This window comes from Lathamus discolor, chromosome 1 (assembly GCF_037157495.1).
Source record: "Lathamus discolor isolate bLatDis1 chromosome 1, bLatDis1.hap1, whole genome shotgun sequence".
Lineage (NCBI taxonomy): Eukaryota > Metazoa > Chordata > Aves > Psittaciformes > Psittacidae > Lathamus > Lathamus discolor.
In genome coordinates, this window is record NC_088884.1 from 13,073,229 (window position 1) to 13,098,648 (window position 25,420).

Here is a 25,420-nt window from a genome sequence, read left to right on the forward strand (position 1 = left end):
ATCTTAGCTATGTTTTCTCTAGGGATGCCAGTTTTAATGCAACTGGAACTTAGCCTGTTCCCAGGAAAAAACAGGCAATTTTAACCAACTTTCTGCATAAGAAATATAGAAATGAAGACACCTGTTTGTCATCAAAATTATCCTGTAAATAAATCTTTAATGGTTCTAGCAGCTGATGTGGAATGTTTCAAGCAACAAGGAAAGAGGCAAAAACCAGGTAAAAACTCTGTGCTGTTCTTTTCTGTATTTCTTGATATTCAGTTCAGGCCTTCAAAATGCTAGGTACAAACCTACTGACAACTTACTGACAGGATGGTACCTGCTCCCAAACCCTGCAGCAGACATCAATAGCATCCCTGTTTTCTTTTTATTATGATTATTTTCTGATTAGACAAGTTTTCTAACAATCAATCAAACACTTAAAAACCTATTGGCCTTACTACTGGCATTGCTCTTACCTGTTTTGGCATCTTTCCACTCTTCAGATAGAAAAGTTTTTGACTGGATAGTGTATTTAGAAATTGGGCTATGATTGTCTGTTCCACGACTCCAGGTAAGTGCTACAGCAGTGTCTCTAATTTCTTCTACTCTTATACCTCCGGGAGGGCCAGGAGGACCTGAGAAAAAAAGAAACCAACAATGGCAGTTCAATTAACAAATTAAATATTCTGAAAATGAACATTCATTAAATTTCATACTTGTACTTCTAAGATACAAAGCTTTTGAGTCTCACTTTCTACTTAAGAACAGGTTGAAAAAAATATATGCATTTTAATACTCTACAGAGTGATTCCGAGGATAAATGCTCTTGCATCTAATGAATACCAAATGAAACTTCCATGACTCTGGCCTAAGTAGTAATACTGAGAATTTCAGAAATCCATGCTAAAATGTGGAATCCACTACACCCACTGAACTAAAAGCAATCTTGCGAACTACATGGGTGAAATCAAACAACCACCGTGCTCCAGAATCGCCGCACAAAGACCAAGGAACAGAAGCACCAAAGGAAAACATTTTCCACAAAGTAGCCATTCCACATCTGCCCTTTCAGTCTTGACCATCAAGAAGAACCTATAAAATAATTTCTAAAGAGTATTTCTTTTTCTTCAAAAGACAGATACTTGCAAAGATTATTTTCAAATTTCACGGCTCTTGTGAATATAAAAAGTCATGAACTAAATACTGATGTTGGCCTGATGGCACATTACTATGCTCCCAGCACCCAGCTAAATCATTATAGGTAGAAGTTGCTTGTCTTAAACTAGCTCACAGTCTCATCTCTATGCTTTTCAAATATCAAACACTATTTCGTCTGAAACCGCCTACTTAAAATAGATATGTTAAAATAACAGCATTTATTCTCAATCCATACTTAGCTTTAAGTTTGCTTGTTGTACTTCAGATCTGGAGAGATTTGCCTCTGTTCTCAAAACTTGCCTGTTTTTTCCAGGTGTATCACTAAACCTAATAAATGGCATTACATCTCGTCACCAAAGCTCATCTGTTTTATTTCTGAACAATAATAACAGAGAAAAACTGCTGAAGTGAATGCTTGCATTTTTCTTGGTGCATTTTTTAAATGTTAAAGATTTCCTTCTAATTACTACTGTTCCCGCTCCTCTGTTTTGTGCGGGTAACATTTTCATTGTTGCTGTGCTGTGACTTGGTCCCCAAATACAGGTTAAAATATGTAGATCAACAGGCACAGGTGATTATTTTCATGGACTAGAAAGCTAAGAAGAGAGTGATGCAGGTGCATACATATGTGAGTATAGGAATCTTTAGCTGCAAAAGACACCACAATGTTCAGCAAATTGTACTAAAACCCCTCAAACTTACAGTATTTCTGTAACCCAAAGCTTAGTACCTACTAGCAAACTTGGCCTATAGATATTTTCAGATCATTCTTTTAACATTAACTCTTCTGGTTTTGTTATTATGCTTCTGTTTTATATGGTACACAGTTATGTGATATATATCAAATGTGTAAAAGCAGAGGCAATGCATTAGAACTATTGAGAAGTATTTTCTGATTCCACATTCAGAGATAATAATATGCCAACATGATTCAGGTAATTATCCAACAATCTGATTGAACGAGTCCCAGAACATATTTAAAAACCAAACAATAATGGGATATATTTCCCTGCAGTACTTACAGAGAAACCACAGAAAACAAAAACAAAAAAAAAAAAACCACAACAAAAAGAATGGAATGAGATTTCTACATCAGATCTAAACACAAAGTGTGCCAAACTTATCTTCAGCTCTTGAGCTCTTTATTTTCTCTATAAATCTGAGCAAATGGAATAAAACTAACTGAATTAAAAAAAAACCCCACAACATACTACCATATATTGTTGTTCCTTGCATTCAATTAATTTATCCTTCTAACGACCAAGTGATTCCATTCCTGATTCCAAAAGTATTGAAATTTAGACTGGTTCTTAAAAGAATATATATGCCATTAGTTAAAAATAAAATGAGCATGGCCACTCTATATAATCTGTTTGGATATAGCTTATGACTTTGACATTCAAATTCCTGATTGTTTCTTCTAAGATCCAAGAAGAGTTCCCATATAGTATCCTTGAAAAATACACTTCAGTTGACTACTGGATTGCTCATAACCAATTTCCATTAAAATTTAAATATTGGCATTGAAAACTAATATACTAATTAGCTGTCCTCAGACCTCCCTTTCAAGGCAAGGACTACATACACCTACATTGTATGCATGTACTACTACATAATGCATGCAATGGGAAACTGCCTCTTACTCTTCACTGAGGATGCACAAAGTAGAAGTTGTTGCAAAAAGCTGATTTTTAAGATGAGGGTCTTTAGTCAACTCCTCCCTGGTAATGAGCCTATTCACTAGCCCAGCTCTTAGGAGTTAGGTAGGTATGGCCTGACAGATGTGCTCTCCTGCAAGACTGTTCATTTCAAAAGCCCTCAAGATGGAAGATACGAAAAGGTTTATCAGTGCCAGGGCCCTTTTTTCCTCCTTTTTTAGGAGGTATCTCTTACAGCTTCCCACCTCACTATCGATGTTTCTGAAAATGTCATGTGTCAGGAAACACCAAGGGCCAGCTGTTCCCTCAGGAAAACTGATTCAGGACCCATAAGTAATGCCAGGATTGGCAGTTCCTTCAACAGTGGGGCACAGTCCTGCAGGATCTGAATACAGTGAGGAGGGCTGTGTGTTGATATGGCAGTGCTAGGTACTGAAAGCAATGAATCACATGCATTCAGGTGACAAACATGCATATACCCAAGTCGTCCATCCAGGAGACAAGCTACCTACTACATAGGTCTGAAGCCCATCCAGGAAGCATTCCAGAGACAGAGCTAGAAGCAGGCATGTCTGTAACATAGCTCCAGCCAGGGCTGAAGGTCCAGGGCTCAGCTTAACTGGGCTCATGGGCCTATGGGTAGCTGTGTGGATGGTTGTCCTGGTGAGGCTGGCCATGGCCATTAAGGCTGGGTGGGGCACTTGGGGGCCTGAGAGTCTTCAGTGTACTAATATCACTAGCAAGTCTCCTGGACACAGGAGCAATGTTAATACTCTAAGGTCACACAAATAGTTTTGTGGACAAAGTATCATCATGTGCCTGTATGAACATTGGCTATCCTTTAATACTTCATTGACAAGATGCTCTGTGTTTTCATATTTTGCTGTTGCTTCTTGCAAAAAATGCAGAGAAACTATAATGGCAACTTTTATCATATTTCATCAGATATTTAAGTTTGCCTTGTAAGGAGCTGAGTCTTCCACTGACAAAAATGGCAGTGAGAATTACTCGGCGTTAAGCAGAACAGTGTTCATTGTATTAAAATCCAAATGTTGAGCATAAAATGAATGTTAATTTCTTCAAACATAACCTCAGAACAATGATTCTAATTATAATTACCAGGTTGGGGGAAGAACCAGAAGCTTGATAACATCTCATCTCTCTTTTTATTTTGAAAGGAATTGCTTACATAATACTAAGGCACATGAACAGGCCCTTCTCTTTTTCTTTGTAGATGTATTCCCAGTATCACCACTTCCATATTTGTTTTGACATTTCATCCAAAACTGATGACATTTCACTGTCTGTTAAGACCCAGCAAAAATTAAATACAGAAAATCCACAACATCCTCAGATGACAGATTCAGAATCAAGGCACAAGCTACACTTGTGCCTTGATTCTGCTGTACAGCTCTTTGGTATTACCAAAACATGGGGCAAAACATGACAACAACATGGCTCCAAGTACAAGCTATGTCTGCTTTGAATTGTCAGCATTAGAGTGCATTAGCACTTCAGAACCTGCTGTACCTGGAGGCACAAAACAGAGTAAAATACCCAAAGGACATGAATTAACTCATGCTGTTGAAACCACGAATCATAACAGATGTGCAGGACATACCCTATGTACAAGCACAGTGTTTTGAGACCACATTAACACTTAACAAATGTGAATTAGTTAATAATGGAGTGGTAACCTTAACCCCAAATGTCCTGGTTTCTGTCATTTCAAAACTAGGAATCCTTTTAATGTAGGTCTACCATTATACACAATAATTTAATCCATAAAGCTTTATGGGAAAAAAGAAGTGACTTCTTAAAAATATTATAGAGTGGATACATTGAAATGATACTTAAAATAATTTTCTAATAATGAAGATCAAATTAAACTGTCTAAAAATTACTGCAACATAAGGGAAATATTAATAATAAAAAATATGTATTGCTTTTCAGGAAAACGTGTTCAGTCAGACCTCTAAACATCTGGAATAGAATCAGTGCCCAGAGTAGACTTCAAGGATTTTGCATGTTCATGCACTCCCCATTTTAATTTTTCATTTTATGGTGAGAAACAACATTCTAAACAACCAGAAGCACTGCCTGTCCCGGTGAAAACCAGCCACATTTCTGTGCTACCTGGAGAACCTTACCTCTTACCACAAGGTCAGCTGAAGCTGAGGAGTTGTCCACAATGGTCTGAGCAGTGCACGTGTACCTCCCTGCATGCCGCAGCTGAACATTTTTAATGAGCAGCTCACCATTGGATTTAATCTGTCACAAAAAAAGCACTTAGTGAGGCTGGTAAACATCTCTGTACACCAGTGTGATACCTGTCTACACATTCCTCCCAGCTGATAATACACTGGCTGCTATTTCCAAAAAGCAAGTGCTTACCTGGAGAACAGATCACCCTCAAAGATACACCTGATTTGTACAACAGCTGTTGAAATTACCCTGTTTCCCAAGGAGCTGTGTTCTTTACCGAACATGACAAAACCCAGATGTCTTAGTAAACGTTTTTTTACAAGCCAACTCCTCCCTTTTCCTTTGTGAAGCCCATATCTGAACATTAAATTTAATTAAGAATTTTTTCATAAAGAGCAGCCAGATGAATTTTCTGCACCATTACTTGCCTTTTTATGCATGTTTGTACGATAATGTCATGGAGTCCTATTAACAGAGCAGGATACTGTTTGGCTCCTCCTTTACAAGCATTAAGCCAGTACGAAAGTTTTTATCACAGAGAGGCTAAAATCACAGCCTAAATAAACGTGCACCAGAGATACTAAAATGCAGCAACTGTGAACAAACAATAATGTTCAACACATGCCACAGCTCCTTAGAGGAAAGACCATCCCTGCTGGTAATGCACAGATTGATGACAGCAGCTGTAGCCCCATGTTGGGAGGGTGGGCTGCAGGGGCTCTGGGCCAGCGCTGAGACAGCATAGTCCAGGGTGGCCCCTTCCTTTGGTGACCTGAGATAGGTGCACACAGACGGCACTGAAGTTAAGCCTCAGGGAGGGCCGATCCTCACTGCGGAGCTGCTGTGGAGCTGAAATGCTTCCTTGCAGGGCCCACCAGAGCTACAGCTCCCATCATGGCACACTCAGTCCTGACCTGCTGTGTGGATAGCTAACCTTGCTGGTGAGGCCCCTGCCCTGAAGGTCATGCTTTTTCCCTGGTTCAGCTCTACCTGCTTCCTGGCAAATGGAAGCAGGACCTTCAGGGAAGCAATTTACTGTTCAGTTAGGCTCATACACTCATCACCATCACCATCACAGACCCTAATTCTTCCTCAACACTTTTCAATAATGCTGGACTACTAGGAAAATATATAGCTGTGTTTGCAGATGGTGTACTATCTGCTGCTACCTGGATGGTTTAGTGTGAGGTGTCCCTGCCGATGGCAGGGGGGTTGGAACTAGATGATCTTGAGGTCCTTTCCAACCCTAACTGTTCTATGATTCTATGATTCTACCTGTGGTTGTACAGATAAGCAAACTGAATAAAATATTTCTGCCCTATGACACTTCTGTGAACCCACCGATTAACTAGGTATACACCTGTAAAACAAGGAGTAGAGCAGAGAGCATTACATATGCCACAGCTATTCTCAATGAAAACCACATTTTATATTAAGACATTTATAAAAATGTTTAAAAATAATGCACTTGAAAGTTTTTGCTTATCTAGCCTGGATTTTATTGCAGACAAATACTTTCAAATAAGTCAAAATGCTACAAAAGATTAACAGATGGATGTATACCCCACTATACCAAAAGGGGCAACATTCAGATTCCCTAATTCACTGCAGATTGTTCAGAAATACAATTAAGAAAAACCCAAACAACCCAAACACTGAGAAACCTTCACAGGAACAAAAGGAATTCAGATGCAAAATGGAAATTGCCAAGTATCTGTGTAAGAACTAGTGCTACCATCATGAAAGTTTCTAGGTAACAACAAAGACCTTCAATACAATCTCAAACATTATGGGCTGAAATTAGTGTCTCTGCATTTAGACATTATGGAGAAATGAAATAAAGCTATGTCATACAGTTTATGTACCCTGATTGGAAGGTGCGGGGCAGGGGGGGGAGGTGAGGAAGTAAGGTTATATCTTTTCCAAATGTTCTGAAACTAGAATGCCAGTTGAGACTCTATATTTAGGGGAGATGAAAATAACCAGATAAAACTATCCTTTTCCTTTCCAAGCTCCAGCAAGGATTTTGGATGCCAGCTTCAAATTCTGCTGGCACAAAATTTCATCATAAACTGAAATATGATAACACCAATTTTTACTTTTTTTTTTTTTTTTGTTAACATAAGAATCCAAATCTTTACGAAATTCCTGAGGTAAACCGGTGATTGGATAAAAGGAGAATGAAGCACATGTGAAAGAAACTATGTAATTCTGTCTAGCAATACTTCAGCCAATTTCCTTAATAGGGTCAGACAGAAATGCAGGTTACCCTGTACCTTTTCAATTTTTGAGTGACACAAGTGTTATTAGCAATGATCAGATTAGTTGGATCAGTGAACAATCCACTACTCTTGATGTATTTCTGAACATTTCTCTATTAGACATTATTAAACTATGCTCATGTATATATATATATACACACACATATATATTCAAACTTCACACTCAAGACTGTCACATGTCAGGGCTTTTATCTAATTTGCCAAAGTGCAGGCAGGATGCAGAGATGAGGTGAGTCTGCAGCAGAGGCATTTCTGTGCAGGTGTCCCTCAGTTTATTCATGGAACCTCAGGGGGACTGCCTTCAAGGACAGCATCCTTTGAAAATCAGTAGGGATTACTGCATAAGGGAACAGTGACTGGCTGCCTGACTAACCACATACAAGCCTTTTTTCTCTACTGTGCTGCCTTTTGCTGTCAATGGCTTTCAGGAAGAAAAATCAGTGTGAGCGTCAATACTTCTACAGGAGCAGAGAGGACGCCTACCTGCTCATCTACCCTCTGAAAAATTACGATAAAGAAACTGCAGAAGTTGAAACTCCTTGAGTTTTCAGTTCCTGTGGGGGTTTTTCAATTTGTTTTTTTTTTTTTCTTTTAGGTTTTGGTTTTAATAAAAAAGACAAAGAGTTTTCTATTTGTGAGACCTCACTTGGACTATTGTGTGCAGTTCTGGTGTCCTCAACATAAAAAGAACATGGAACTGTTGGAACAAGTCCAGAGGAGGCCACGAGGATGATCAGGGGACTGGAGCACCTCCCATATGAAGACAGGCTGAGGAAGTTGGGGCTGTTCAGCCTGGAGAAGAGAAGGCTGCGTGGAGACCTCATAGCAGCCTTCCAGTACCTGAAGGGGGGCTATAGGGATGCTGGGGAGGGACTCTTCATCAGGGACTGTAGTGATAGGACAAGGGGTAAAGGGTTAAAACTTAAACAGGGGAAGTTTAGATTGGATATAAGGAGGAAATTCTTTCCTGTTAGGATGGTGAGGCACTGGAATGGGTTGCCCAGGGGGGTTGTGAATGCTCCATCGGTGGCAGTGTTCAAGGGCAGGTTGGACAGAGCCTTGGGTGACATGGTTTAGTGTGAGGTGTCCCTGCCCATGGCAGGGGGGGTTGTAACTAGATGATCTTAAGGTCCTTTCCAACCCTAACTATTCTATGATTCTATTTGACTGCTGTATAAAGCTTTAGTTCATTAACAGTAAATGTCATCCTAGAAAGAACACACTGCCTGTGAATCTCTGATCATCGCTTGCACTTTCATCTGCAAATAAATGTAAGCAAACGCTGGGTAAAGCAATAGGGTTTAGAAAAACTACATAAACTTGGAATTCTCATAATCACATTATTAATTCAATAACAAACGATTACAAATTTTTAATAGACTTAGTACTCATTAATCCCTATGTTAGCACTCTAATTAAAATACTTTATTTATTAATGATGAGCTCATATATGTGCTCTAACATTTATTTCCTTACGGGAAGCTGGTCTTGAAAATCTAAATGATGCAAAACAGATGGAAAAATGTAACATAATTTAAAAATCATCAACCCACAAATATGGTACTGTATCTTGTTGGCTAAGAAGCTCTCCTGGAGCAAGGTTTTATGCAGTTGGTGATGAAGCTTTCCATAACTCAGAAGAAGCCTAAGTTCTTGGTGGCAAAAGAAGAGCTGACAAAGCAAATAAAGAACATGGGCATCAGCAAGTTCTGTCCACAAATTAGATATGAATGCACTGTATGTTTTCATTCAAAAACCTCAGCTTGCCAAAGTTTAAAAATGCCTTCCTTAACTCAGAGAAAACTGAATCACAGACTGGAAATAGTGATAGCAATACTCAGGGATGTTCCAAGGGTATCTATCTGTGGTTCACCACCCAGTTATTTACAAAGTTTCAAGCAAAGACTTTCATCATATGAGCCCTATATTTACGCTTTAATACTGATGTAAAAAATAGAATTGTATGACCTGTTTCTGAGATTCATTGCTCTCTTTTGACTATCACCTTTGCCAGTGCACTAAATTATTGAAAACCATCAGAATATGCCCCTGTGTGATCAAAAATAATTTACATGAATACAGACTTCTGACTAAAAGCAGTATCCGCGTCTTTTGGGATCTCAGCAACAATAAAGGAACTCATGTTAGTATGAAGCTAACAAGTTCTTTATAATAATGAAATTAACTTGGCAGAAATAGAACCTGGTAAGCAGAGATAGTCTTTTTTTTTTTTAAATTCAGATTTGAAAATTAATGTCTCAGCTTCGGAGATGTTTATACACAGTAGAGGTAAGATCATAAGAGAAATAGTAAGAAGTAATGTGGAAGAGATGGGATTCTTGGTGATGAGACCAGCTTATTCAAAGCTAGCAATAACTTAAAACATCTTTTTCTATTACCTGTACCTAAAAATTGTTTAACTCTTTACTGAGTTCATGTGAGTTGTTTTGTTCTTGCCAGTAGAGGATCTGTTATGTGGTAGAACCAACTGGAACAGATAACCCAATAGCTGTTTACAAATGGTAATGTAAATGGAATTATAGCTGTTTTCTTGATATTGACATCAGAGATGACATGGGGACGACACCACCAGTGCAGCTCTATTGTCTCAATCTTATTCACAGGAAAGCTTACCTCACTATTTTATAAACCATAGCTGGCATAAAAGTTATGGGTAAATAAAAACCCCAGCAGGATAATGATGACACAGTCCTTCCCACTGAAGAATCTCTTCCTTCAGTGAACTATATTTATATGTAAAGGAAGTACAGTGCTAATTCTACCCCTGAAATGCAGACTGGGAAATGTTTCCAACAAACATATTATTCATCTCCATTCAGCATACCACTGAGAATGCCTGAGGACACTGTGCTTTGTACCAGCACCCCTGTGGGAATTTGCCCTGTTATTTCCAACAGCAGAAAAGCCTAGGTATTTGTTCACTTATACTCATGGATTACAACTTTAAAGCTGATAACAAAAAATCACAATACACTGTAAACTACATTTCTCTGAGCACTGCTCAGAGCTGTTTTTCTCAGCTCCTATTAGCTAACTAGCGATGGTACTTGGATTTGGGAGTTTGTGAAGTTGCACAAGCACATAAATGTACAATCAACTGGTTTTTCAGTGTATTTTTTTAATTCTTGCACAGAAGTCACAGAATCATAGAATCATAGAATAGTTAGGGTTGGAAAGGACCTCAAGATCATCTAGTTCCAACCCCCCTGCCATGGGCAGGGACGCCTCACACTAAACCATCCCACACAAGGCTTCATCCAACCTGGCCTTGAACACTGCCAGTCGGCATATCTTGATCCTCTACATTTCTTTGTGCTGGAAATAGCACTGGATTAATAACAGATTTCTTCAAGGGCTTCTGTCAGAGCTATCCGTTTGTTGGTTTCACCCTCAGTGCTATGCCTTCTGCTTTCCTTCCCCTCCTTGCTCTTAACCACTGACTCCAGCCTTCTCATTCCATGCTCACCACGTTATTATTAGGACCTTGCCTCCAAATTTTACCCAAGCCTGGCCAAACATGTGACTTCTAATTCACTCATGTCTGAAGTGTCTTCCTAATACATCAAGGCACTGGAAAAAACATATTGAGACAGTGGCTTTAAAGAGTCCTGGGACTCTTTTTTTTGTCTACCTAGACTTTAGTAAAGACTTTGACACTGTTTCCCACATCATCCTCCTGGAGAAACTGGCTGCTTATGGCTTGGATGGGCATACTGCTCACTGGGTCAAAAACCTGCTGGAAGGCCATGACCAAAGAATGGTAGTGAATGGATTAAATCCAGCTGGTGGCCAGTCACAACTGCAGCTCCCCAGGGCTCACTACTGGGGCCAGTTCTGTTCAGTATCTTGGATACTTGATTCTTCTTCTTTTATAATAGGAACAGAATTAGTGCTTTCTACTTTTCAATATCTTAATATGTAAGATGTAAATTTCATAACAAATCTCAAGTACTAAACAATAGAAACCAAGAATCTTTGACATGCAAAAAATCTTAAGAAACTCCAAAATTCTCACCATTAAAAAAAACCCCCAAAATTAAAATGTTAAGAAAGGATCGAGCTGTAAGTTTCTCCTAGAAATAGTCTTGGTCACTTCAATTTTGTGCCTACCATTTTGGAACTCTGCATTTTGCTGGCTTTATTTTCTTTCTGCAGAGGAGAGGGGAACTCAACATATCGAGTGGGGCTCCATGGAATACTTTTTCTGATAAACTATGATCTCGAAACAGCACTAAGCGTCAAAGCTATCTGATGTAAAAATAAGGATATTACCTTCTGTGGGGTGTAAAAACAGCACTAGATGCCAAGAACAGGACTTTCAAACCACTCCAGTGAGATGCTTTAAATGATCCAGAAATTACATGATAGGGTAATACAGGCCTGAATTTTGTCAGGTGTGAATGAGTCTTGGGCACCCAAAACCAGTTTTTCATCAAGTTTTCTTGATAATGTCATTACTAGTATGAGAAAATGTGAGCAAGCAGCAAGTCAATTGTCTCCATGACAAAACTCAACCTCCAGCCTTATTGTATTTTTCCACCAAAACTTCCTCTTTCTTTAATTCATATAAAAGAAAGTTATTTGCAATTAGGCAAGTTCCAGAACCATTATATGGCAATTTAATTTAACTTATTAAAGTGGTGAGAAAAATATCAGGTTTTCAGGTTCACTGATACTGTTTAAGACAACTAATAAATAGTGCAGCAAACACAGGAATATTGATGGTATGGAAAGCATTTTAAAGCGTATGCATGTCTATATGTGACTAAGACTATTAGAACCTACATTTGTACTCTTCCTAAGCTTATGTACAAGTTTCTGATCTGAGCCTGTTAAATTATGGAGTTTCGCTTCCTGACTATCCATATAAATGGACTTGCAGAGCTCAAAAAGTATATTAAAAAAATCACCCCTTCACATTTTAAAGATATTTTTTGTAATAAACGTAAAAGAAAATACTTAGTTGGATAGTGTATATTTTTTAAAAAAATATATTAAAAGTCTGCTTTTCAATCTTTAAATATACATGACAAAAAGCAGATCTATAAATAACAAATGACCAAACATTAGAGCTTTTCTAGATTACTTGAAATGCTGTATCTCTACAAGGCTTGAAAGGATGTGTTAATGTTTAGTTCCTCAATCAAAAAATTACAGGAACAACCACACATAAATCAAAAGCAATCAATTTTAATAGTCAGATTTTGAAGACTCAATTTAACTTTTTGAAAGCTAACCAATTCATACATATATTTTTCATTTTAAATATCACTGTCACAGGAAACAAAAATGGCACTGACAAATGTTCTTTTGATGAATGAGTTTTAGTACTAATGTAATGCAAATTAGTTTTGCCTTCAGCAATGATGGAGATACAAAAGCTTCCGTTTAAAGAAAGAAGACTTACGCAGGTATTTACCTGAATTTCATTAGCATTCCATTATGTGTATGTGACAACAATATTAGTATTATTTTGAGAACTAAATACTGTGGCTGTTTCAATTTTCAGCATGTTGATCTACGCTGTCAAAATTAATAGTGATATTATCAGGAAGACAGACAAGGATCCCTCACCAACAGGAAATTATAGCACAGAGCGCACACACAACAGTAACTCATGATGGAGTTCATGATGGAGTAATTTTTGTCTTTTCTGTTTGAGAAGGCTTGGGTAGCAGCATGGGACTGCACTGCTTCAGCACAGGAGCTGGGGCTGCTGCTGTCGAATGCACAACAGCTTACCACTTTGCGCCCAAGAAAGCCTGAGCAAACCTGCCACCCAGTGACTTGAGCTCAGAACTACCAGAGAGAAAGGGTAGGCAGGAGAAAATCCCTTTGCTAGCATGTGAAGGAGGAAAACCCTTAATGCAAGATAATACAATACTAAAATAATACAATACTAAAATAATACAATACTAAATCAATGAAACAGAAATACTGGAAATGCATATTCCTCTTGATTACATCCTACATGAACATTTTTATTGTATTTGTTGAAGCTGTTTAAAAATTCTGCATTTGTTATTACTTCAGTGCTGAATCCACAAATAACTACAAATAGCAATTCTAGACCTCACATGCAGTCCTACTGTCCCTTTTCTCCTGGCTGAGAAAGACTGAGCTGCCTGTGGAGAAGAAACAGAGATGATCTGTACTTGCTTTGCATTTGAAAGCCCCAAAATCAGGCTTAGGAATGCAAAACAGGAATCTGCCCCTACTAAAATAACTTCTACTGCTACCGATCAAGTGCAAAAGGAACACACCAAATTAAGAAATACGTGTATGAAGACAGAGTTACACAACGATTACTTGGTGTTTGGATCTAACCTACTTAACTTTAACTGTCTAAGTGAATTAAGAGTTAGTACCTCTTCAGCTACTTCTGCATCCTATGGAATCTAGAATCTTTTGAAAGAAGAAATCATCCAGCCTGAGATTCAACACCCACATGAAGTAAACCACCTCTTTCTCTCCCACTGCAGACTATGGAAGGTCTGTAGAGACCAGGCAAAGCTAGACTAATTTGGTTTTGAAACAAAGCAGTCCAATAAGGTGTCTAAAATATTGTGGAGTTAATCAGAATTTGGGGCCAAGAGATCTAGGACCACTGGCTATCTGGGAGATGAAACAAGTGGCCAGGAAACTAAGTATTAAGTCAATCTTCACAGAAAATGACACCTTGCACACTTGCTAAGGCCCTTATTTGGCCCATATTTGGTCATTTGAAGTGCTTTGATAGTGCCATAAAATTGGTATTACGTTTCAGAATTAATTTCCCCTAAAAGAAAAAAATCCAATTTCATTTTTATTTTCATTATTAAGAGGAAGACCCAAAAGTGTATGTCAGTGATATAAAAACTTTTGTTCAATTTGTGACAGAGAAAGTCCCTTATCTAAGGACAAACTAATGCCATTAGGACACGAGTCAAGCTTTTTCAAGAAAGTCTTATGCATTGATTAGTACCAAAGGGCAGATATAAACCTATCAAAAGTGCAGCTTAACAGCCACTTGCAGAAAATGTTTTGAAAGATCCCAGTGTATTAGTGAAGATCTATAGATTTTGTAATTCCTGAAACAACACAACACTGTAAACTGCTTAGTACCCTGCTGCTGAGTTTGGACATAAACTTTGGAGAAATTTATGGCACAAAGTGATTTATGTCTTTAGGTTTCAATGTTTTTCAGCTGATCTTAGTGCACTTCTGCTGGCTTGTCTGACAAGGACTTGTCTCTCACTGGAAGAGTGCAGTGTGACTTCACAGGGAGGTTTACAACTCATCAACAGAGCAGGCTGACTGCCCAAAGGACTGGTTTGCTTCAAACCAGTCTAAACCAGTTCTGCTTGAAACATCTCAAAGAGATAAACAGATATTGAAAAAGAAAGAGAGAAAGAATCTCCATGGAAAATTAAATATTTCCAGCTTAAGAGAAATACTCTGCAGGAAGCACTGTTACACGGTACATCATTGTGAACACAGAGCTGAAACTGAATATGGTACCTGGTGTTCCCAGACACTACAGGTACCATTAGCAATATTTTCTCTCCACCTTCACAGCTACTCTTGGTAGCACAAACTCCAAAAGTATCTATATTGAGGATTTTTGTATCATTTAAACCCAGAATAACAGAATAAATACATATATATGTGGGTAACCACTCTGAGGTTATTGTTGAATATTAGATAAGTCAGCTTTTGAATACATGTAACAAGAAGGGTTTTCTAATCAAGGTAGTAATTTTGAATAATCCTGATAGAAGACTGTAAAGAGATAACCACACATGCAAGCATGAAAGATTTATGATTCCGCTTTCTATATGCCAAAATTATTGGCTTTGTATTAACTTGTTTAGCCTTCACACTAACTCTTCTTGCTCAGTGTTTACAGACTGTTTGACTCCTACCCACCATCTGGCCCGGTTTTGTGCCAAATGCCAGAACTGTTGATGAGAAAAACATGAGTAAGGAAAAGTGAATGCATATGCACACACTTCCAAGATAATTTGTACCCTGTTTATGATAAGGCTACCAACTTACCAGTTTTTTTCACTGGGATGTAACTGAGGTACCAAAATACTTATGTCAATTTAGATACCTTATTTCAGGTATCTACCTGCAAGTGTCTACATGTCTGTAAAAGGTCTAAACTGTGATTTTATTTCATGTTCTTAGCCTACCGCATCTTTCTATACCTGAACCAACACAATAGAAAAAGTAAAACAGAAAAGACAGCTATTCACAATAAAAAACCCTAGGCTTTCACATATTAGATAAGGATCTATAGTATCTTACCATGACATTCCTTTCATAATGTTCGTGCTCTTTCTCAAAATCTATTACAAAGCCATTTAGAGACCAAATAAATGTCAGGTCTAATGTGGGATCATGGGATGCAATGCACTGCATGGTAGCATTCTCTCCAACGGTGACATCAACATTCAATGGAGCTAAAGTAATCCTTGTAGCTTCTGTGAAGTTAACAGCAAACACGGAAAATTCCAATAAATAAATGTTTATCCAAATGCAAGCTCAGCTCCATAGTCGTTTGATTATATATACAACCGCTCCCTCAAAGTCTACTTTACATGTTATTCATGCAGCCACATTTCAAAGGACCAAAATAAAGAGAACAAAGGAAACTTTTTACAACTGAAATGTCTAACTTCTGTCCTTTGAAACTGCCTGTTTCAGTCTCTGAATCACATTACTGACTATTTAAAGCTATTTTTACTCATTGACTGTAACTCAGGTAGAAAGAAGACACATGATGAATCTTCTGTGACTTGTGTGGTGTTTCTTATTTTAATAATATTTCTTATGCTTTAAAATCTGTCTAACGAATGGAAAGTTCTACTCAGTTGTCAGGCTGAGTCAGATTTCTGTTGGAGTACTGCAGGGATTGAGATCTTAATTTATCTACTGAGAAACAATAGAATGGATGCATAACAAACTGCAAATTCCTACATGTGGAAAGGAAGAGAAAATAATACAACAAAAGGAAAAAATTTGTGTATCTTCCAGCAATGTTACATACTGATACAGAAACAAGAAAACAAAAAGGCAGAGATATCATGACACTTGCTAGAGATCTTGGTGCATTCATCAATCTCATATGGCAAATTAACAACACTGTTCTGGAAAGGTCTCACTGGATAAGTGAGACCTGTTGCTTTTCTTTCAATTCTTATTATAAAACAAAAAGCCTCAGATTATCTTCCTTATGCCATGACATATAACTTTCCCACTAGTATGAGAGTGGGAATAGAGTACCAAAACCTGGAAGACAATAGCCAAAAGAAAAAGAAAAAGCTATTGCTACTAGCTAAGACCTAGGTTTGAGCACGCTCCAAGGAGCACACTACACTTCATAATACAGAGAACAGCAAAAAATCCTCAATAAACCCAATGTTACTTGTCAACCTGCCTTTGAGAGAAACTTTCCTGTATGCAAGTAATGTAAAACCTGCTTAATACAGAGGCTATGAAGATGGCACAACTACTGGCTTTTACAGAATGGAGCATCTCATAGTGCATTGGAGCAACTTCTTAAGATCTGATCTTTAAAGTCTTAGCTATGGATGCATGCTTAGCATAAGTGCTTCACTCTAGTGCTGTGCCCGTATGTTCAGCGTTTGGTTCTGCCATCAGTGATGTTCTAAATATTTGCACAAAGTATTCTACCAGTCCTGTGGCAGTGAACAAACAGCGTGTGGGAAAACCCATCAGATTTGCAGTGCCTGTCAGCTTCATATTTCACTGTTAAAACTCCTGTAGTCATGCACAATGTCTGAGAAGTTTTATGGGCCACACAATTCTCAGGAATATCATCTTCAAAGCATTCTTTGTCAACTCTTATCATTCTCCACAATGTGAAAATAAATTTGAATTACGTCGTCCGACCCTTTCTGTTTCTGCTGTGATGCAAGGGAGATGTCATAGCCTTTTGGTTTGTCTTTCTAGATGAATTGGAGCAGAATTCTCCAAACCTTTAAAATTTTGCATATCTAAGTTTATAAGGTTTATAAACATACGGTTTGTGTTTCACTGTGTGAATTTAGTAAGCAAATGACTTTAGAAGGTATGATAGAGTTATTAAGGGGCTAGATATTTTACACAATCTTTCAAAACAATTAAATGCCTGAAGGCAATATTAAGATGTATAAAGCTGAAAAGGATGATAAAAAGTAACAGCAATTATTAATCAAATCTGATTAAGCAAAATAAAAGTCTTACAATTAATTTGGTACAATAAATTTGGTATAAATCAAACAGAAAAATGTTTTCATATGATCTGATAATATAGATTAATTCTTACATTAGTATCAATATTGTGGCATTGAGCTGTCACATCTAGCATGATTTCTGGAACAAATATTAAAAAATGTATTTGATAAATTATTCTTCTACTATGAGTGATACCTTACAGACATAGCTATTCATGAATGTCATCTTTCCTGTCTGTATTCTACAGCTATTTATTTATTTGATATCAGGTTTAAAATATACAATTAAGGATATCAGTACTCCACCAGTAAATACTAATACCTGTAAAAGAAGATAATTTAGTGCCCGTAAAAGAAGGGAATTTAGTAGTGCAGTCATACGGCTGTGTATCCCTATTGCACCAATTTAACTCATGCTTCTTTAACTGAAATGCTCTCTCAAACTTGCTTACTCCACCAAGAAAAACAGAAAAGAAAAATTAAGGAATGTCAGTAAGAGTGTCATTTCTGTCTGAGTCATGGCCCCAGAATCACACCTTAGTCTAAGTGCTAAGCTATCAGTTTTAATGAATACATTAAAATGTGTCAATTTAACAGATCAGATTTAATAATCTCTAATGGAAAAATCAACCTTGAAAACTGAGATACTGTCTCAGGACTAGTGCAAACATACTCTGTTTCTACTGAGCAATATGTTTTTAAACCATCATTATTTAATGAACAATTAAATTAAAAAGATAGAAAATGGTTTGCAAGTGCTGGAACAAAAATTAGTGATTCTACCCAAAAAAAACCCAAAACATTTGACAGGTTTACCTGTCATTTCCAGAACACCAGTGCTATTAGCTTTTCCTCGGTTGTTTTCTGCAAAGCAAGTGTAGCGACCTTCATCCAGCTTTGTGATATTGATAATTTCCAGGCTCCCGTCATCCCAGATACGTATGCTATTGAAAGTGTAAAAAAATACATCACGAGAAATTAGGTCTTATATCAGAAAGGAGTACTTTCAGTAGAATAGTAGCAAGTGAAAGAACAAACCACAGATGTCTGTTGGAAGCTCACATCTAAATACTGCATTTATAAACACTGTTATAGAAAACACTGTTATTAGACTGTGGCATGATTAGGTGCCTCTGCTGGAGCCAGAGAATGTACTTTCATTTATGTGTAGTCATCCTAATAGTTTTCTTACAGTTTTGTGATACCATTCAATTCTGAAATGTGAACAGCACTGAACAGTTGGATACCCCTCTAGCTATTTGGATCCACATTGGCTGAAATATTCTGGCAGGTTGTTCTCCTAAAATTACACAGTCTCCTGCTCCTGAAGTCTGCAAAAGTGAGAACTAGCCTACGGGATAAATACAAACATAAGGCAGCATTTTTAAGACTCACAGTGTCTCCTAACAGTCAATACTAACCGGCTCCCGTTTACAAGTAGTTCTGTTCCTTTGCTCCAGGAGAATTTTGGCTTAGGAGCAGCTTTGGGCTTGCATTCAATGATTACACGACCCCCTTTAGCTGCTAGGATTTTCTTCTTCATAGGGTTCAATTCAAAAGTAGGAGGTGAAGCTGAAAGCAAAAATTAACAAAAGCATTGCTGTTAGTGATTTTTCTGCAAAATACAATATGCTTGCAACATGAAGTAAAGGACTAAACTATTGAATTGTATGCATATGTCCATTATTCAGATCAGTAAGAAAAATAGTAATGATAAAAGATGTCCCGAGAAATAGATGCTGATCTAAAATAGGAAAAATCATTGTGTAGCTATATGTTATGTTACGCTAGCAGTTTCTTTCTATTGACTTCTGGACTTCCATCTAAGTTTAATCTAACAGGATCAAAGTCCGCCAAAATCAATATAAAGTTCCTCCTTTTCAGATGCCTTTTGATCAGTCCTAATAAAATTTAGATTCTTGGAGATCAATTTCGGCATAAAGTGGCTCATTCGATCATATTTTCAAAGAATAGTTTGTTTTACTTTTCAGTGATTTTAACCCCCCCCTCTAGCAACATTAAGGTTGTACCCTTCCTCCTCTTTGTAGTTTTCTGTTTGACTGACTTGCCTTAGGTGCAGTCTCAGATTTACAAGAGGAATGAGATGTGAGTGCAACAAGCACCGCTCTTACATACTGAGGTTAGATCTTTGTTTACTCACTTTCTCTTTACTTGTAACCAAATAAAAACCAAAATGCTTTTAATTATTTTGCATTTCATCAAATGTACACAGCTTAAAGAAACAGGGCTATAAGTTCATTACAGCAGTACAGAGAAAAACTCTGATAACATCCTGAAAAAAAAAAAAACCCTCTGAAAAACATCCACACCTTAAAAACACTGAATTTTGCAAACGAGCATCAGGTGCTGATTTCTGGGTAATTCAGGCTGGTAGTGAGTACCTAGTAATGGAAGAACAGCAATGGACAAAGTATTGTGCAGTGGGTTGGGGAAGACAAGAATAGTTTAGCTCTTGGGAAAGTCTGAAGGCAAGCATGAGATGGAAAGAACCCAGGGTAACTTTTGCAAGGAAATCTCCTAGGAAAGCCATATCATACAGCCATTATGCCTGCTCTAATGACATTTGCCAGAAATTGTTTTAAGCCTGAGGACTCTGGATGTGAAAGTCTAACTTTCAATAGTATGCTCTTTAGGAAAACAATAGATTAATGACTACATCCAGCTATCAAATGGAACAGCTATATTGCACGCAACCATTGCAGCTGGTCATAGCAGACTGTAGAAAGCAAAAGCAAAAGGTAGAGTGAAGAGGAAGAGCTTTAAAGGCTTGCTGACTGACAACATGGCTTTAAAAAAGCATATTTTACCCACAGAGGAGAGGACATAGACAAGCAAAAAAGAAAATACTCCTCAAGTTTTGCAAGCTTGAGAAGGTAGTCAGTAACTCTATGTGCTTCATGTAAGTTCTGCTCCATCAGTTCCTTTGAGAGGTAACACCAGCAAGCAAACATCAGAAATAATATAGCAAATATTTCCTGCAAATTGGAAACTTGATTCCTCAGTTTGTTGTCAAAACCCAGATAGAGAGCTCAAATAAAGCCCCTAGATTGAGCGAGGGTTTTTGGCTTTATCCTCACAGGAATCTGTTACCAAACTATGCCTGCAAATATGACTGTTATCTTACTCAAACCTGAAATAGAAAATAGAGCAAGTAATCCTACTGACCCACAATCTTCAGTTCAGCATTTGCATAAATAATTCCATGTGTGTTTTCTGCTATACATTGGTACATGCCGGCATCGTCAAAGGTCAGACTTTGTATTCTTAGTTCACCTTTCCGGAACTAAAACACAGAATCAATAAAACAACAAGATATTCATATAGACGATGTATGCTGACGAATTTATACCCATTCCACATATCTTCTACTTTATTTTTTAGGGACAGCATTCAGAAAAGAGTTCCTCACATAACATTAAGACACCAGTGAGATTTTATTTTACCCATGTTACATTTCAGTCTTTGTGACAATCTATTCACCTTCTTGTTTTAAAGACAGACTCATTGTCTATTGATATAGATGGAAAAGTCTTAGCTGAGTGGCACCTGACACACCTATTCTTCAGTCCCTTGTTACCATACTAATGTAAACACTACTGATTCAGAAATAAGAAACAAGAAATGAAATTCATTTTATGTACATAAGCTTTGTTTTTCTACACTCACGGTTCAGTACCTTCTATTGTACATACATTGTTTTACAACAGTAAAAGGTCAAAGCAAGTCCCAGTGAGGCAGAAGTTTTTCAGACGATTCCTCTGAGAGGTAGCATAAGTTATCTTCTATTACATTGTTTTAACATCAAAAGAAAATACAGTAAATCAAAATAAAGTACTTAATCTATTTCTAAACAATTGTGTATAAAAGTACAAAATGTGTGCTGGTGCATTTTGTAAAGTACATGTAGATGTCTGGTTTTGAAAGATCATGTTAATAAGTTCTGTTTTCTTGTCAAAATCAAGCTGAAAAGCTTTAAACCCTGCATATGAGTAAATTGGAGTGCATGGAGCAGTGGAAGATTAAAAGAATACTATTTATCTGAAAAAGATTAAAGGAAACATATATCCTGCATTTTTATTTAAAAAATGTTTAAATCATATTTTCCAAAAAAAATTATTTTTTGCTAAGTGAACCACCTAATTAAAAATTATCTGATTTAGAAACAAGCTATATTTTCAAGGCAATTTAAATATTTTTTGCTATTTTCCATTTGGAAATCATCTCATAATATTAACACACAGCATAAACTTCTGGTGTACTACTGCACAATTACACACCGCTTTCTGCAATCCAGCATGGAGATTTTGTCAGTGAAAGCCAAGTTGAGTGGGGACCATCAAGCAATTCATTTGTTAAATTACTTGTTTGTAATAACTACTGAAGCTAGAAAGCAGCATTGTTTTTCCTGGCTTAAGCCATCTCCATATGGCAGATGGTGATACCCTTACTCTCTCTCCAAGCTCCCACATTTTTCTTAAAACATAAAGCCAAACCAATGCTGCCTCGTTGTCTTTTTCTGCTTGCTTGCCAAGATCAGTGCCACCACAGCTCAACAGATGCAGTGTTACATTGTGCCCCCTTCTATCCTCTTTGTTCTTTAATGGCACATCATACAATAGATATTAAGCAATAGATATTACATTGTTGAAATGCTTGGAGAGAAAATATCCAATGTAATGAATTTAAATTATCAAATGGTACTCATTTAAACTTCACATCGCCTAAAATAATGGAATTTTGCAATAGTCTGTGGCTAGGAAAAAATGTGGAAAAGCACGATACAGGAGCATTGGCAATTTAAAAATTACCCTTTCTTCTCTTGTCTCCACTGACTCTATTTTGTCTCACACTTTGAAAGACACACTCATGTTTAATGTGGTAAAAAGGATTATTTCTGAAGATAAGCTGATAGACATTTTTTTATCCAGAGAGAAGAAAATAGCATTTAGATAAAGAGGACTAGAGAAAAAGGGATAGCTACCTCCCAACATGTGGTCAAAAGTCGCGTTCATAATTCAGACTGAATATTAAATAGCCTAAAGAAATGCTGAATTCTTCATATCCTCAGAAAACTGAAAACTCAGATGAAACTTTAAAAAATAGATTTTAATGCCTAATGCAAGTGGATCAGCAAATATTTGTATCATTAAAATTAATTTTCTTTTAACCTTTTAATAATGCATGCTTCAAAAAATAATTTCCCTCAGTTAATCGATCAATCCTGTATTATCTATGACAATATACTTACCGCAACACCATTCTTCAACCACCTAATTGTTGGAATAGGCTTGCCTGTAGCTACACAAGGCCAGTAGAGGTCACTGCCTATATCCTTCTCTGTATCATTGATATGTTCTACCCACTCAGGAGAAGCTGAAAGATAAAAACCATGATGCCTTGTAAATATAGCAGATACATATTTAGTTGAGCATTATGTTGTATTAATTCCACTGCTTTTTCACGAGTGTCCAAAGTTATGTTACCACTCACACAGACCTGTCGATTATACAATGTGGAAATTACTCAATAACACCATAAAATGACAGTTAAATGACGAAATTGTACAAAACCATGTGAGTACTGAAAGAATCTCCAAGAAAATATTCTTTTGGTCCAGAGAAGCTAATTAAGAACTTAATATTGAAAATGCCCCAGCATTTTTTGTTTTGCTAAGGAAATGAACCTATTTAGTAGCTTTACCTATTACAAACAGTAACAACCTTCCCATGCCAATTCTGAATTTCTCCCAGTGAAGCTCGAGCTAAGGATCTTAACTTGGCAGATTTTCTGTACAGTCGAAGAGAAGAGACAGAAATCTCCTGAAGGTAATTCAGATGTTACGGATGACCTTTTCATGACACAGTTAAGTGGCACAAGTCTCAGTCAAGGCAGTCAGGTTACTTGGGATGATTTAACAATGAATGGCAAGATGCAGTGTTTTGGTTCCCTCACTTTGACAAATGCCTGAAGAGAAGGGACAGAGGCTGGGGGAATAAACAGTTGAGTGCAACTAGTAAGAGAGAGAACTAAGACAGAGAAGACCAACAAAAGGCACATGAAAAACAACAAGGTGCTTGGTGACAGCCAGCATGGCTTCACTAAGGGGAAATCCTGCCTGACCAATTTGGTGGCCTTCTATGATGGGGCTACAGAGCTGATGGACAGGGGTAGAGCAGTTGATGTCATCTACCTGGACTTGTGCAAAGCGTTCGACACTGTCCCACACGACATCTTTGTCTCTAAATTGGAGAGACATCAATTTGATGGATGGACCACTCAGTTGATAAAGAACTGGCTGGATGGTTGCATGCAAAGAGTTGTGGTCAATGGCTCGATGTCCAGCCGGAGAACAGTAATGAGTGGTGTCCCTCAGGGATGGGTGCTGGGATTGGTCTTGTTCAACATCTTAGTCGGTGACATGGACAGTGGGATTGAGTACGCCCTCAGCAAGTTTGCCGATAACACCAAGCTGTGTGGTTTGGTTCATACGCTGGAGGGAAGGGATGCCATCCAGAGGGACCTTGACACGCTTGTGAGGTGGGCTGATGCCAACCTTATGAAGTTCAACCGTGACAAGTGCAAGGTCCTACACCTGGGCCGGAGCAATCCCAAGCACAGCTACAGGTTGGGCGGAGAAGAGATTCAGAGCGGCCCTGTGGAGAAGGACTTGGGGGTGCTGGTCGATGAGAAAATGAACATGAGCCAGCTGCAGTGTGCGCTCGCAGCCCAGAAAGCCAACCGTATCCTGGGCTGCATCAAAAGGAGCGTGACCAGCAGGTCGAAGGAGGTGATCCTGCCCCTCTACTCTGCTCTTGTGAGACCTCATCTGGAGTATTGTGTGCAGTTCTGGTGTCCTCAACATAAAAAGGACATGGAACTGCTGGAACAAGTCCAGAGGAGGGCCACGAGGATGATCTGGAGCACCTCCCGTATGAAGACAGGCTGAGAAAGTTGGGGCTGTTCAGCCTGGAGAAGAGAAGGCTGCGTGGAGACCTCAGAGCAGCCTTCCAGTATCTGAAGGGGGGCTATAGGGATGCTGGGGACAGACTCTTCACCTGGGACTGTAGTGACAGGACAAGGGGTAAAGGGTTAAAACTTAAACGGGGAAGTTTAGATTGGATATAAGGAAGAAATTCTTTCCTGTTAGGGTGGTGAGGCACTGGGATGGGTTGCCCAGGGAGGTTGTGAATGCTCCATCCCTCACAGTGTTCGAGGTCAGGCTGGACCAAGCCTTGGGTGGTATGGTTTAGTGTGAGATGTCCCTGCCCATGGCAGGGGGGTTGGAACTAGATGATCTTAAGGTCCTTTCCAACCCTAACTATTCTATGATTCTATGAAAAGAGGAAACAAGAATGTGCAACAAACCTAATCATCTCCTTTTCTTCCTGGAAGTTCTTTCACTTCAAGTACTCTAAATTTATTTAATTTCCGTTACTATATCACTACTATGTTAAGGTCTATACACAGCTATCATAACCAGACAAATTAAGTAGTTGTTCAATTAATACTCAAATGTTATGCCTGGCATTCAGTGCATGAGTTTTGCTTTTGCTCTATTAGCTTGAACAGCAGTGTGTCAAGACGATGCTATGAGTCAGCACTGACATCAAGTGTGGAAACAAAGATATCTGCAACATAAGTGAAAGCAACATAAATTGTGAAGAATAAAATTGTTTCACTTACCTTGTACATAGACTCTTGCTTGATGTTTATCTTTTCCTTTATAGTTTTCAGCTTCACACTCATAAAGTCCTTCATCTTCATACTGAATATTAAAGATCTTAAGAACTGCACCAGACATGCTTATCTCAGCAGTGGCTGGCATGGGTTCAAGGTATTTACTCCATCTGAGTTCAGGAACCGGACTTGA

The 25,420-nt window shown here is 38.0% G+C and overlaps 1 protein-coding gene across 1 annotated transcript in view; it reads right to left on the bottom strand.

The window, feature by feature from the left end:
- CNTN1 (contactin 1) overlaps window positions 1–25,420 on the bottom strand; it is a 250,194-nt gene that overhangs the window by 42,096 nt on the left and 182,678 nt on the right. The window contains exons 11-18 of the mRNA XM_065692968.1: window positions 25,234–25,415; window positions 22,799–22,923; window positions 20,716–20,833; window positions 18,951–19,101; window positions 18,346–18,473; window positions 15,599–15,774; window positions 4,949–5,069; window positions 459–617 (exon numbers count right to left, since the gene is read on the bottom strand). Coding sequence (XP_065549040.1) covers window positions 459–617; window positions 4,949–5,069; window positions 15,599–15,774; window positions 18,346–18,473; window positions 18,951–19,101; window positions 20,716–20,833; window positions 22,799–22,923; window positions 25,234–25,415 — 1,160 coding nt within the window. The remainder of the gene's footprint in view (window positions 1–458; window positions 618–4,948; window positions 5,070–15,598; window positions 15,775–18,345; window positions 18,474–18,950; window positions 19,102–20,715; window positions 20,834–22,798; window positions 22,924–25,233; window positions 25,416–25,420) is intronic.